The 15,879-nt window shown below is 39.7% G+C and overlaps 1 protein-coding gene and 1 pseudogene across 1 annotated transcript; both read left to right on the top strand.

Annotated features, from left to right (window-relative positions):
* Nucleotides 1-786: 786 nt before the first annotated feature.
* Nucleotides 787-3,240, top strand: LOC148912689 (uncharacterized; annotated as a pseudogene).
* Nucleotides 3,241-10,320: 7,080 nt separating this feature from the next.
* On the top strand, nucleotides 10,321-11,283 carry LOC116299787 (uncharacterized). The gene has a single exon (XM_031708499.2). It carries the CDS (start codon nucleotides 10,321-10,323, stop codon nucleotides 11,281-11,283), a length of 963 nt encoding a protein of 320 aa, XP_031564359.2.
* Nucleotides 11,284-15,879: the final 4,596 nt, after the last annotated feature.

Raw genomic sequence — 15,879 nt, 5'->3', positions numbered from 1 at the left:
TCCTGAAATTTTTGTGCGAGCATGTAGACTTTCTGGGAAAGACAGGAGAATTTTATAAGAACGTGGATGTCAATGATAAACGAATGCAAGAACGTATTCGCAAAAGGGCGGCGAAACTCTTGGACGGTGAAAAAAGGTATTACATCGTTCATGTCTGCATGAAGCTATTACATATATACGAAGTGATATTGTTTTTTGACAACCATAGTAGCCAGTTTTGGTCAATACGAAAATAGAAATCCTGTACATGTATGTTTGTGGTATGACGTAGGTATGCATGTGGTATATCACAGTTTGTAATTAGGCACCAACTTTGGTACTTAACAGATACCTTTTACATACCGCTTTTTGATATGTAACGGGTATGTATATGGTATGTATACGGTTTGCTCTTTGGTATGTATTAGATATGTTTGAGGATGTCGAATGTCGTGGATGATTGCCAACAGTATTTCACCAACTCAGTATGTCGGTTTGTTCATCTTCTTGCTATCCTTAGTTTTGAAATTTATCTTACTCATCTTACTCGGACTCATGTCGACGAAAATGTTTAACATTTACAGGTTTTATCGCTTACAGCGAGATTATGAAAACTACGGGCGAACATCTCCTATTGGACTTAGGAAAGGAAGAAAAATTGCCAAAAGAAGCGCCCTTAAAGTTATGCATCCCACCATGTATGACCAAGCAAAAAATATGATACATATGTTGAGGAGTTAACAGACGCTGGATTAAATCCCGTGTCAACATCAACATTTTTGAAATTATGGAATACGAAGTACCCTAATGTTGTCATTGCAAAGGTAAATTATACTAAAGAAGCAGGCAGCACCAAGGTAGTTCGTAAATTTATCACGGAATTCACTTATTGCCGCAGGATAATAAATTTACCAAGGGTGGAGTTTGTGTTGCTCTAAAGCTATGTCTACGTGGCACTAACGACGAAACGAAAAAAATGGACCTTTCCTATAAAAAAAGGAAGCACAATAAGCAGCAATGTGAGTGTAATGTAATTTGCACTTATATATATATTGCTATGCACGCCTGCAATCAAAGAGATTTTTATAATTTTATGCAAAAGCACTCTATGCGTACCAAATTTCCGGCTCGTATTTAATTAACAATCCTTATGAACGCCACACCGATTCTAATGACAATGTTGCAGTCCAAATTCTAACATATAGAAATTTACATTTCACATTATTAGGGGAGAAATTAGGCAAGCCTATTACTCGAATTGCCTCAAAGCGGAATTAAATCCTGAGAGATAATTTTCTTTGATTATCGATGGCATGGATCAGTCCAAAACAAATTTGCCTCATGCGAATTGCCTTTCCAAAGTAAGTCACTAAAGGAAGGAAGTAGTAGTAGTGTAGTGGTAGACAGGGCAGGAAAACCGTTTTTGGCCTGTCGTCATAAGGACGGCTGTACATCGTTTTTAAGCTCAATTTGTAACCACGCTCTTTTGGGGCCAAAAAACCAAATATCAAATGCGACCAAAATTTAGTGCAAGTTCCGTGAATATCTCCATATGGCTTTACTTTAGTTCGATAGGATTTTGTCTAGATTGAAAGAAGTTTGGAGCAACAATGACGCAAATGAAATGATTAAAATTTTGGGGTATTACTGCCAGTTAAATTAAAAAATTGTGGAAGTAGCAGCCTTTTCGTTTTCCTGCCCTGCCGTAGTGGTACAAGAACAGCATATTAGTATAGTCATGTGACGAGTTTGCTTAGTTTATTACTAAAATGCCTTATTATTTTACTTCCAAGGATGAAAGCTACTACTTCCTAAAGACCCATATAACTGGCGCTATTTCACATGGACATGACCAAGTTTTTGCTTTTGTTGGCCTCATGAGATGGGCACATGACACGAACATAACCTTAACCGTTTTGCTGAAAATTTTCAATCTTCTTGCAGAGGTAGGATTTTTTTTTTTGATTTTGAAAATATTCCTTTTCTTCCGTTGTTTCTTGAAAATCAATCTCTGCTTTACTTGCTATTGACACTTAGCTTTTCATTGTTTTAAAGGAGGGCAGGTTGCCCCCTTATCTCTTTTTGCAAATGGATAACTGCTATAGAGAATGTAAAAACAGATTTATCTTGGGATTCTGCGAGCTACTGGTCAGGAATGGAATCTTTAAAGAGGTCTGTTTCATATTACTCCATTTTTCGTCCATCTTAAGGTAGTACCGGATCTTCAAAATTCTTCTATGAATGTTTTTAAAAATTCTGTTATTTGAAGTTCATTGTTAGGGTATTCAAATAATGAAAAAAGAGAAGGGGGTCCCCGTATTGGTTATCGAGATATAAGGCTTCAAAAAGGAGGGATTTTTCAGTTTTCCGCGCGTTGTTACCGAAAATCTGCCTCCTTTAATAAATTCGAATTACTCGAATCGATATAACAAAGAAAAACTGAAAACTGTTTTAAACTATAGGTGTCGAGTCTAGAAAACATCTAAATAAAAAATCCATCCAACCTTTTGCAAGTAGTGTGAAAAGTTAATTCTAGAAGCGAAATTGCTTGTAATTCGGCGCAGTTATATGCGTGTGTAGTTGTAAAAATGTTGAAAATTCATGACAATTTCAACTATGATTTTTTTTCTTTCCACACTAAATCCAAAGAATATGATATCTAGCTCCGAATGAAAAGAAATAAAATGGGGGTCACCGTACTAATAGACGAGCTATGAGCGACTAAATCCAAGTTCTTGGTCAAAAAACACAAATCCTGTCCGCGCGGGACTGGGTTCTAGTACATTAGCCTCCGTCTGAAACATGCCAAGTCGTCTTTGTAATCTCCAGAGAATCTAGGACGTATTTCGAATTGATTTTGAGAATAACATGTCAAATTCATTTTTTGTTACTTCATTTTTATAAAGTTATGAATTTGTTGTATTGAATCAAAAGAGTGATCAAGTCAGGCAATGATAATCTAAGCATGTTTTGAAGACATTTCATTTTTTCCTCAAAAGGTCCATGAATTAGCGAAATACTTTGTTAAGTTATAGAAAAAGATTCAACTTCTGACATTATTTAAATCAATTTTCAAAACAGCGCAAATTAAGGGTAAAAAACGAGATGCGCGAAATGGATGCGCAGTAGCAAGGGTCCGGAACTACATTAATTTGTGCTTAGTTTGTGTCTACGTGTACCCATTTTCATATATCTGCACATTTTTTACTGGTTCAACTATCCTATCTGATGGTAGGTCACACTCATGAAGACATTGACTAGGTAAATATGAGGTGAACACTTTTGTGCTGATAACAAACTTAATGAAGAGATAGCCAGAACGTTATTCACGATTCCTCGATTCGCTCTTTAGTTTTTTAGTCGTATAGCACACAGGCTAAGAAGGAAGGACACCATGACTTTGCCAGCCCTAATAAGATATATACTACGACATGCAAAAGTTCCAGCAGCGGAGACACACTTGGTATGACATGTATATGATATAAAAAGGTGGATAGCTCCCTGCCTTAATAAAATTTCAAAGCATGTTTATCCTCATACTTATAAATTCGTTAAAAAGAGTGGAAAGGTAGAAATGATGTATAAAGCCTGGGCCAGAGATGAAAAATGGCTGCAGCCAAAAAACTGTAAAAATATCCTAGCTCAACTTCCCAGTGGAACGCCGCCGTTACTACGACCCAAGCAGCAGGTAGGGGGACTCGCGAAATCCGAGTTACTAAACATTGAATTTCACGGGTATTACCTGCGTCTCAGGCCCCTCTAAATGTGTGCGTCCGCATCGGAAATAACCCACGTTGCGCGATAATTTCCTACCTGCTGCTGTGTTAAGGGTCGCAAACGAGGGTTAAAATATTTCTTAGATATAGATGGACGCTATCAGGAGCATTAGGAACAAAACTGTGCGCAAGCTGAGGACTCAGGTGTTGGATCGTTTGGATGCTGACTTCGCCTTCACGACTTTTATGGAGGGAGATACGGACGAGACCATGGATGAAGGAAGGGCTGAAAAAATAATTGACTTAATTCCTGAAGGCGATTACCGTTTAGAATTGACGTTCATAAAGTATTTAGATGGCGATTGGGTAATAGAAAGGGGTCGTAATCCTATCCGGGCGTCAGGTAAGCAAAACCTGTTTGTATTAAACAAGGATATGAGACCTGGTGCGATGGTGGGTATAGACGCGTTATTCTACGAAGTTGCTTATCCTGTTACTGTAGTTATCTACGGCGCGTATGAGATTGAAGAGCCAGACGTTAGGAAACTCAGGCCGATGAGACATCCCGGCAACTGCGTGGGTAAGTTGGCGAGGGAGTTCTTTGAGGATTCCTCTCGTGGTGGTAAGTTAACTCTGAAAAGAAGAGAAGCCATTAGGAAATGGGAAGATGTCACCCGCAGGGCAGGAGCCACGATAAACAACCTTAAGAAATTAGAAACTGCCCTAGAAAGACGAATAAACGTGAAAGACATAACAGACGGGTACATTTACCCAGGAACTCACAAATATGGAGGCAGAGGCGCTCCTATTATTATCTACCAACACAACGGACACGCTTGGAGAGAACTTCGGTTCCCCAAGAAGAAGGAGACAAAGGTCTACAAGGCCTCGCCATTGGCAGAGTTAATACATGAAAATTCCATTTGGCTGATCGATCCCGAAGGAAGCCAGTTTATGACGCAAGATGGTACTCTTTACCGCCCCGAAATCGAACATCTGCGCATCCAGAGCGCCTGCGAAACCCTTGGGGAAGACTTCTCAGACGAGGTCCTTAGCTCCCGCAGCTTAGACTTCTTAGCTGCCAAGAAGAGAAACGGCTGGAAACCTACCCCAAAAGAGTTCAAAGATATCTCCAAAGCGTGCGTAGAACACGGTCATGGAGGTCTTTGGAATATGGAGTACGACGAAGACGAATACGTCTCCTTAGACATGAAGCATTGCTATCCTGCGTCATTTAAAGGCCTTGGCGATTGTAAGGAATATTACGACCGCTACGGACACCTAGACTCGCAGTTCTTTCGCGTGTCTTTAGATGGTAGCTACGACGCGCCAGCAACAGGGTTCGTCAGATTAACGTCTTGGAAGTTGGCTAAAGACTTACATCCCATAATTTACGCTTGGTATGGCAAGCATTTACAGGAGAAAGAATGGATACCCATACCGCTGCTAAAATTCCTTGAAGAGCGCCAACTTCTCACGTACGCTGCGCATGAAGCCATACTATGTCATTCCTCCTTTACAAAATGGTTACCAGAGCACAACCCCACGGCCCGAATTGTCATAGAAAAGTTTACCCAGGGCGCCAAAGAAGGCGAGAAACACATGCAAAGGCGCCTAATAACAGACGAAGGTGAGTTAAGTTTCCTCATCAAGCGTGCCCATGACCAAGGAACCATGGTTTCCGTGGAGAAGTGGGACTATTTCATAGAAGCCGAGCAAAAAGAACGCAAATGGAATGCTTTATGCTACTACCAAGATCATCGACCGCAATATTACCACCTCCGCGCCAGCATGCTTGCAGACGCGCATATCAACCTTCTCGCAATGCTCCTGTGGTTTGACAAAGAAGATATCCCCCGCGTAGCCACGGATTCCTTATACGTAAAGCCTAGCGTGTTGGAAAAGATGAAGGAATTCTACTCTGCCGATGAACTCGCAGAAAGTGGCCAATGGCGCGTCAAAGATGAGGAGATAAGGTCTTGGAGGGCACGTGTAGAATATCACGGCGAGCACACCCGTGGTTCCGTAACGCCTACCAAAGAGCCTCTACCATCAGTTGCCGACCCCATTTCCTACCAACGCTTCTCTTACCTCTACGGTACGGGAGGCAGCGGTAAGACGACGCGTGTGTTAGAACTCTTTCCTAAGATAAAGGTGCTAACGCCAACGCATCGTTTGGAAAGAGAACTCTGCGAAATGGGCCACGACGCACAGACTTACCACAGTTTCTTTTGTTGGAATGGCCAAAAGTCGGTACCGGAAGCTATTCACGACATACCACCAATAATACTTTGGGACGAAATCTGTACCGTTCCTTTAGAAATCCTTCAAGAATTCGTAGACTTCCTCCGCGGGAAATGTCAAGTAATATTCGCCGGAGATCCATGCCAGCCTCCTCCAATAGCCGGAGAGATGCCCCACGAATGGTTAAAGGGGATGGTAGACCACTCCGAAGAAATTAACACCGACTACCGCAGCAAGGATCAAGTAAGAAACCTGAAAGCGGAATTAAGGGGTCTGAGTGACGCCGATCAATGCAAGACACTACGCAAACGCGTATGAGCAAAGAAATACGAGGACTTTCTATACGCCTGGCATCCTAAAGATCTGGTGCTAAGTAGTAAGCGCGCAGCACAGTCTCGCATACAGAAAGACCTCTTCAAAATACACCAAGAGCGCTTCCCTATACATCCCGTGCCCGTTTGTTATAAACCCCACGACACCCGCATGCAGCGCCGCGACGTCTGCGTACCCGGTACCGACATCCAACTGCAAAATGCGGTAACGCATGATAAAGCCTGGGTGCCCATACAAAAGGTTGAAAAAATAACCTCCCATCCAGACTGGCGCTTGGGCTATTGCATGACAGTCCACAGCGCGCAAGGGCTTACCATAAAAGAAACCTTATGGATCATAGACCAGCGGCTGTGTTGGAGCAACCTTATCTACACCGCCGTAAGCCGCGTAGAATATGCCAAACAGTTAAAAAGAGCCTGGGGGCCGCAACTGCGTTACGACCGCACCCCAGAAGACATAGCAAAGGAGAACATTGCCAAGAAACTCCTTCGCTACAAAAGACACGACGAAGAGAAGGGTCATGTCTTTGACTTATGCGTGGACGACGTCTATAAGAAAGGTGCAAGGTGTGCCAAATGTAACATACCGCTACTATGGAGGTTTGACCCAAATGACGATCAGCAGTTCTCCGTGGATCGTATCAACAACAAGCGCGGGCATTGCAGAGGTAACGTAAGACTGACATGCCTAGAGTGTAATCGGACGCGTGGAGCAGCACTACTCTGAGTCTTTGGGGACTATGAGCAGCTCTTCCTTGACGAATCCACGACTTGGCCCATCTAGGTAATACAACACGGGTTGCCCTTCCTTGGTGACGGACTTCGAAATCTCATACGTTTCCAGAGACCAGTTAGGATCCGTGGCTCTCTTACTGCCACCTTCGAGTTCCCCCGGCTGATAGAGGTATCTGACCACTATGTCGCGAGGGAGCTTTTTTTCCTTCAGTCCGACCGCCCTTGAACTTCTGACATAGGACTTGTGTTCCACGTGTTTCTTTTTTATGGCATCCTTGGGTTTTATTCCCGTAGCCCTGTCCTCCTCGTTGTTCAAAGCCGCGACGACCTGGGGGAGCCTCTGAGTCCATTCCCTGTTGCGTTTGGAGGGATCTTCCAGCTCTTTCCAATACTGGTATCCAAAGAGGCGCTCGGCCAGGGTTTCATTGAACCTTTCGACGATGCTCTGACCCCTGTGGTACTCAGCTTCGGCTCTCCTAATTTTAGTGTCGTGGTCTTTCAGGGTCTTGGTAACCACGCCCATGAACTCTGTCCCGGCATCCACTTGCAGCAGCTTGGGCCATTTCAAAACGCGCTTATAAATCCTACCTAGGGCTTCTGCGACTTCCCCAGAATCCTTGCTGGTTATGGGTTCGGCGTCCTTGTATCTGCTTGCGATATCGACTACGGTCAAGGCGTATCTATAGGTCTTTCTTCTCACCTTGTCGTGCGGTAAGAAAAGTAAGTCCGCTTGATGAACTTCATTGGGGGCATTTACGGTGAAGCTGGGCCTGGGAATGTACTTGGGCACGGGAAGATAAACCTGCCAGAGGGTTTGTTTTCTTAGCCAGTTCTTAGCCGTTTCTTCTGATACCCTGGCCGCGGTCGCGAGTTTCTTGATAGCCGACGCTCCTCTCCAATAGCCTTCAGGCCCATAGTAAATCCTTTTGAGTTTGTCCTCAGTTCGACCCATTATATGAATTCCAAAACAAGATTGATCTTACGTCCGTTGAAATCCGCCGTCTCTCCGTCCACTTTAATGGTGATGTTTATGCTTTCTACCAATTCGCAAGGCAAGTCATAGCTCAAAGAAATGGGAGTGTATTCTACTGGGTCAAATGGATTACCTTTGGGCAGAAACTTGGACATAAGAGAAGACTTTTTTCCATTGCTGTAACTATGGACCAAATCGCAATAGACTTCGTAAGAGGATGCGACTTTCCATTTCACAGGTATGGCTGTGTCGGTAATTGTCTTGCCCGAGGCACATGATAAAGATCCCAGTGGGTCAAACTTTCCAAAAGTTACTGAATAGTTTGGCATATTATGCTTGAGGGTCATTTCGTGCGGCAATCCCGTGGTGAGAGTATAACCGCGCTTTGCTAATTCCTTGGCCAGTGTGATTGGCGTGTAATGTCCATCGGGCAGCATTTCGCGAAGTACGGTGACCATGCCATTGACTAAATTGTACCAAGAATTGGACAAAGAGCAACTTATGAGCCGAACCTTATAGGCTTTAATGGGGGGATTCAAGTAAGTGGTAAAGTTATTCTTGTCGCTTTCCAAAAAGACGATCATATATCCCAGGCAACAAAGTTACCTTAGCTTAGACTAAATACGCCAAAGCTACGCCTCCGGCCAGCCCTGCAACTCCTACAAATACCAACTCATTGTCTTTTTGTTTCTTAGAAGGCTGGTAGTAATTCTTGAACTGAGGCTTTCTTAATTTGATGTAGCACAACCGGCTAACTATAAATGCAAGGCAAGCACACTATAATATACATGACTTTCATAACTGGTTGCTCCAGTGATAAATACCTTCAAAACTCTCTATTTTCGATTTCTCATAACTTCTTTGATATTCAGTCAAATTCTACAAACTTTTCTGGAAATAGTTTCATGAAGTTTTTTTCTCAAATAGCATTGATAGTTTCTCGGTAAAAAGGCTTTATTTTCCCTGTCTGAAAAAAAACTGAGTTATGAAAGTCGTCTATAGTTTACCGCATTAAATGTACTCACTGTCTGCAGAGTGACGCGCAGTATATTAAATTAAAAGCGATATATGTTATTGAAAATCTATTAAATGATACTATTTCTTGCATTATACAGGCAAAGCTAAAAGACCACAGCTTAAGAAATATTGATGTATCATCCTTCACTTGCGAATCTTGTGAGGAGGTTGAATCCAATGCTTTTTGTGATATCTGTAGCATGAGTAAGTTTAATATTTGATACTGTACTGCAAGCAGGGTTATTTACGTTCCAGTCCCCAACAACTTCTACTGTCGACTGTTGAAAATAATTGAACTTTGCGACAATTCATCTTTTAATTTGTTTAAACTTCTAAATCAAAAAGAAAACAATTTGCCAGCATTTGTAACGTCAAATATGTGGGAAAAGTTGAAAAATAAATTATCAAGTTTATGGTACAAATAAATAGACTTTCAGATATCATTGTATTTACACATTTTCTTATTGTTATCTATCAATCAGAATTTTGTGAACCCTGTTGGTGCACCTGGCACGCCAAAGGAACTCTAAAAACACACACACAAAAATTGTTGCATGTCAATGAGGAAAAAGAGGTGGAAAAAGTCAATTACACGGAGTGCAACGAAACTGAGGTTAGAAGACCATTAGTATTTTTAACAATACATGAATTCACGTTGTAAATATGTGCATTTGATAAAGACGTTTTAAACGAAAAATACTATAATTAGATACAAGCGCACTTCTGTGTTTTTTAATTTTAAAATGATTGAATACATGTTGCGCATGCGCACAGGCTATACGTAAGCTATTCAAATACCAATCTCGTTCCCAGACCCTGCGTTTCTTCTGGCCTGCGGCGAAGAACGAGGGCTCTGGCATAATCCATATTTTGAGACCAGGATTTCTTGGACTTCCGGCATAACAGCGCACGCGTTCAAAGACTTGCCAAAAATCAAAAATATTTTCCCCCCGATCTTTTATACTAGGATTTTTACTTTGATTTTTTAAAAAAAATTTAATATTTACTTTGATTTTTTTGAATGGTTATATATAACTTTTCGAAAATTGCGCATGCTCCAAAATATGGATTATGCCAGAGCCCTTGTTCTTCGCTGCAGGCTAGAAGAAACGCAGGCTTCGGGTATGAGATCATTCAAATACACATTTTTCTAAAATCGGCGATCTGATAAGTGTATAGAAGTTATTCTATAAAATTCACTATGAATATTTGTTATTTTTACCATTTTCAGAATCCTTCAAGAATCTCCAGTTTTCCAAACAATCTTTAAAAAACCAGCTTGGGATACATAGTGAATCCTCAGGGAAAAAGAGCACAATACTACATGCAGATAATGCCAGAGGCACATGAAAAAATGAAAAAGAAAGTAGAGAGTGACCAGGAATTTAGGAAGAGATTCACATCAGAACGTTCGCGACAGTTTGACCTTCTGAAAAAGGAAGAGAAACTTTTCCAGAAGGTTGACAGCTGCTCAAACAGGTACAGCAAGATTTTGCAACCGAATTACACTGTGAAACCAGGTGACGGAAGACAAATAAACCACGCCATTGATGAACATTCTATCATTATAAACAAGCTCAATGACACACTCGACGAAATTAAAAAACATGACAACACATTGTTCAGCACAAATGGGAGAAACCTAAAGGAAGGGAGCACATTCCAACATGAATTTAATGCAAAACGAAAAGCGGGCATTGAAAACGTAATTGCTAATGTGACTGAACACAAAGAAGCATTACAGCGGCTGCTGGACGACTGCAAACGGATTTTTAAAGGCTCTGCACAGAAGTTTACCTCAGAGAAGAGAAAGAAGAAAGAAAATAAGAGGAAAACAAAAAAGAGAAGACAGCAGCGATATGATGCCAATATTAAGCGAGTATACAGTATTTGTATATCAAATCCAATAGATTCTGAACTCCCCAACTTCTTTTCTTACCCTCCATCCATCAAGGTCCCCGAACTATTCATTGCTGTCGAAAACATTGCTTCGGTGAAAGGCGGCATAGAAGAAAAGTGTGTCGCTCAAATAGTTGCAAATCACCTCACAAATGCAGCTGCTAGTAGACTGCTCACAAATTTACGAACAAAGATAGCGGATGAAGTCTTCTCTCACCTTTATCTTGAAGAGCAGGACACCAATTCAAATACTGATGCCCATATTGAAGTTGGTTTACATGACAGTGAGGACAATGTCAATGATGATACTGATGAAAATGAATACAGCGATGGTGACGTTGGTGCTGGCACTGATGAAGATGGCGAGAGTGAGGAGGAAGACTTTTAATGGACTGCTGATATAGCTTTATCACTTTCGTTATTAATATATATTATAGATATTTATTTTTACACATTTATAGCACATTGTTCCTGTTTTAATTTCTATATCGACTGTAATAAAGATTTATTAAGGAAAAGTGTGTTTATAAAAAGCGTAGCCCCCCCTCTCAATGCCTCATGTTGTGCCTGGCCCCCCTTTTTTGGCAATTTTCCTCGGGTGGCCCCCCCTCAAAACCACCAGCCCCCCCTCCCGATAAAAAATGAACGGTCCCTAAGGCATTAAGGGGGCATTAATCACATATACGGTCAGAGCATGTCGCATGGTATATGTAAGGCATTAATCACATATACGGCCTGGAAAAATACAGGGTATATGTAAGGCATTAATCATATATACGACCTGGGCAAAGACAGGGTATACGTAAGGCATTAATCACATATACGGCCTGGGCAAACACAGGTTATATGTAAGGCATAAATCACATATACGACCTTGGAAAATACAGGGTATATGTAAGGCATTAATCATATTACGACCTGGGCAAAGACAGGGTATACGTAAGGCATTAATCACATATACGGCCTGGGCAAACACAGGTTATATGTAAGGCATAAATCACATATACGACCTTGGAAAATACAGGGTATATGTAAGGCATTAATCATATTACGACCTGGGCAAAGACAGGGTATACGTAAGGCATTAATCACATATACGGCCTGGGCAAACACAGGCTATATGTAAGGCATAAATCACATATACGACCTTGGAAAATACAGGGCATATGTAAGGCATTAATCACATATACGGCCTGGGCAAAGACAGGGTATATGTAAGGCATTAATCACATATACGGCCTGGGAAAATACAGGGTATATGTAAGGCATGAATCACATATACGGCCTGGGCAAACACAGGCTATATGTAAGGCATTAATCACATATACGACCTTGGAAAATACAGGGCATATGTAAGGCATTAATCACATATACGGCCTGGGCAAAGACAGGGTATATGTAAGGCATTAATCACATATACGGCCTGGGAAAATACAGGGTATATGTAAGGCATGAATCACATATACGGCCTGGGGAAACACAGGGTATACGTAAGGCATAAAACACATATACGGGCTGGGCAAATACGTGCACATATCAAATGAGCATTCACATTTACTACCGGGTAAATGTATGGATGATATGATATCTGCTATATATTTGCCGTTTGGGATTTTACTGGGCCATACGGACTTTGCCATCTGTGCCCATGGGATAAATGTGTAGGTACATATCATATACAGTCATTGGGACAAATATTGTCTACTATTAGTCAAATATGATATTTGCCCATATATTTGTCTATATGTTTGCCTACATGACAAATCCATTTTTTCGTCGAGTGTTTAGCGATAATGTTATCGATGTTAGAAACCGTTAGACGGTTGGGCGCTAACAGCGATCTGATTGGTTCTAACATCCCTGTTAGGACTAACGTTAGTCATCCTTCTCAGGTCAAAGTGAGGTCGCTTCTGATTGGTTCTAACGGTAAATGACAGATGATAACGACTAACACGAAATAGTGCCAACTAAAATGAACTACTAATTAAGTTGAGCGAGTGTTAGATATTAATCTTTTTGGTCCAAGCTGTAGTTTTGGTGATTCTGTTTAAACCGTGCTATTTCTCTTTATTTTCTTGTTTCAGGGAAAGAATCAAGAACGCCCTATGGTTTGCTGAATCTTTTGGTTTAGTATCAACCAGTGTCCAGTTAAAAGATGCATCATTGCACACCAGCATAGAAGTTTCTCTTCATTGATCATTCAAGTAGGAAGTCTTTGAAAACCACAAACGAAATAGATCTTTTATTATGTCCTGATGGTTAAGTTTTAATGAAAACTATGGCTTTTTTATCTCTTAACTTGAAATGTTCGTTTAAATACAATATGTTTATTGATTCTGCAACTTTGTATTCACAAGGTTTGGATATCTTTTTTTCAGTAACGTGTAATCATTAAGAAACAGAACATTCTGCCTCAGCTTCACACTCAGAAGAAAACAATCAAAGTGAGTTATGTATTAATTATTTTGTGTCATCTAAATTTATTCTAAAATGAATAATGAACTATAGTGAATAGTGAAGTATAATACCATCATTATCTATTATTGTATTTTACATGTGTATGTATGTGTCACTCGCAGGGTATAGACTTATATTTTAGATTTTTGCATTATATTATGTGTATTTATTTATCTTATTTTATCCACGACCCTTCCAGCTTTTAGTTTCAAATGTTATCGTGTCTAAATTAAAGTATTCTTTTTTAAAAAAAGTTGTGAAATTTCAATATATACATTTTTTCGTACTAGGTTCTAAAGAAAGTTCATACAAAGCTTTTTCTGACAAGGAAAAATACAAATTGAAAACTCTTCTGTATATCTTAGACGATTTCTCCATTTCATTCGAAGGTCATCATCAACTTTCGCAGGTTAGAATCCATGTAATTAGAAACATGTAAGCACACAGCATTTAATACATATTTTACTCACTAACTCGCTCCTCATCTGCCCCCATCTTCCCTATAATTTGGAACATGCGCATGCGTAAAATGATCTCCCGTGTTCCAATAATTGAAACATTTGGAACTAACAATATGGCGGACGTCTTTGGCTCGAGAGTGGATCACAAATCGGCCTAATGCATATTCTAAGTGAACTTTTCTTTACATATTACTACGCCTTCGAAGTGTACGAGTTAGAAGGTATCAGTGAGTCTATTCAGACGTTTATATAAAACATTTTTGAGCTCAAAATCAATAGAAATACGAAGATAAGTATCCATCAAGTAAATACATTGTCTTATGCCGGGTTTTGCATGACGATACACAGCTTGTCATACAATCAATCGGACTTAAAAGTCCTTGTTTTTAGTTTTCCTATGCCAATAAACCAATACTACACCATTGATATTTTTGCCACTTGTGTTTTCTAATAAAAGAATTAATTTCAGGGTTCGTGAAAGAATTCCATGAAAAAATTCAAAGAGTTTTCAAGGAGTTTTTAAGGACCAAAATGACATTTTTCAAGGAGTTAAGTATTGATGAATCTTTGTATCATTTCTTTTTTTCGGTTATCGGTACGTTTTAGTATATTAACCTCAATTTTCTTGGAGTAGATAAATGTACCCTAAGAAAATGTTACACTGTAACTGCTGTTAAATTGGTTTCTTCTTTAGTAAATACGGTAATTTTAGATTTATCAATATGACTCAGTATAAGTTGTTCTTAAAAACCAGTCTTTGTGAATTATTTCCATGCATTTTTTTTGTTGATAGATTTAGCTCGGCCTCTGAATAGGTGATGAATATTTTGGTTGAGTGATTATGCATAAAGCTATTCAAAACAATGTTCCTGGGAAACGTATTTCCCCGAAGCCTCGTTTTTAATTGCTTAGTGAATGATCGCTCCACCAAAATATCGAAAGTCGGCTATTGAGGAGGCCTCAATGGCCAGCTTATCGAGACATCTACTAACAAAACGTTATGAAAAACTTGATACATGTAACAAAGTCAAAATATTACGCTTTTAAGGAAACCGTCTCGAGCTCCGCGTCACAGAGAAATTCTTTTCTGGTCCGAGGGACGTAGCAATAAATTAATCTCTACAAATAACTAAAGATGGCAGTTTACATATCTTAAACATCTTATTGAGGTTTTTTCATCTATACTTTTTCAAGGATGTTTCAAGGACTTTTCTACGTTTTCCCATTTTTCAAGGAGTTTCAAGTGCCCTTGAAAATGCATTTTAAATTCAAGCACTTTCGAACCCTGTAATTTGCATATCATTGCTGTGCTTCTTCTCATTGTTTGTTTTAAATTTATTTTGTTTCCTCCTATTTATCCCTTCAAGATCACCTAAAGGCAGCAATATACTATATTTTAACTGAATTCAAGCCAATAAATATGTTTGGGCAAAACCTTTAGAGTATTACTAGAATTATTTAACATAACTTGCTCCAATTCCTTATTTGGTCTTTCTTTCAACAGGCTTTTCCATGGAATTTTATCAGTCTTTTACCTTATACGTATATAGATAAAACTTCCCTTTGAAAAGCCTTTTTTTTGGCCAAGATAATATCAAATAAACACATCATTTAGTCCGTATTTCATAATGTTTTCATGAATTGAATTTCCCCACCCCTATAAAAGAGAGCACAAAAGCCATTATCTTTAGTTGCAACCAAGATTTGATGGGACCTTTAGTCTGGAAGAACAGCAATTTGCACTCTTTCTACTATGTATGTAGGTATCTCAATCAACTTTCTAGTTCATAAGTGTGTATATAGTTTTGTATGTCAAAGGGGCTATTTGTTGTACATGCAATGCTAATCTGTTTGACTGTGGTTGATGTTGAAAAAACACTGCTTTTGGTATGCTAAATGTAACATAGTTTTGGGATGAAGCAGCCATATATTATAACAATAACTGTATACCTGTATACACTAGTAGTTGCGGTAGGGATGGAGCGAAATCGCTAAACCTGTATTATTGATATTAAACTAATACACTTTAGTATAGACTATACCCTGATTCCAATATATTTTTTTGT

This window comes from Actinia tenebrosa, unplaced genomic scaffold, assembly GCF_029948245.1.
Source record: "Actinia tenebrosa isolate PJP-AT-01 unplaced genomic scaffold, QUT_ActTen_1.0 PGA_scaffold10__47_contigs__length_13832649, whole genome shotgun sequence".
Taxonomy (NCBI): domain Eukaryota; kingdom Metazoa; phylum Cnidaria; class Anthozoa; order Actiniaria; family Actiniidae; genus Actinia; species Actinia tenebrosa.
This window is presented reverse-complemented; position numbering and strand designations above follow the sequence as displayed.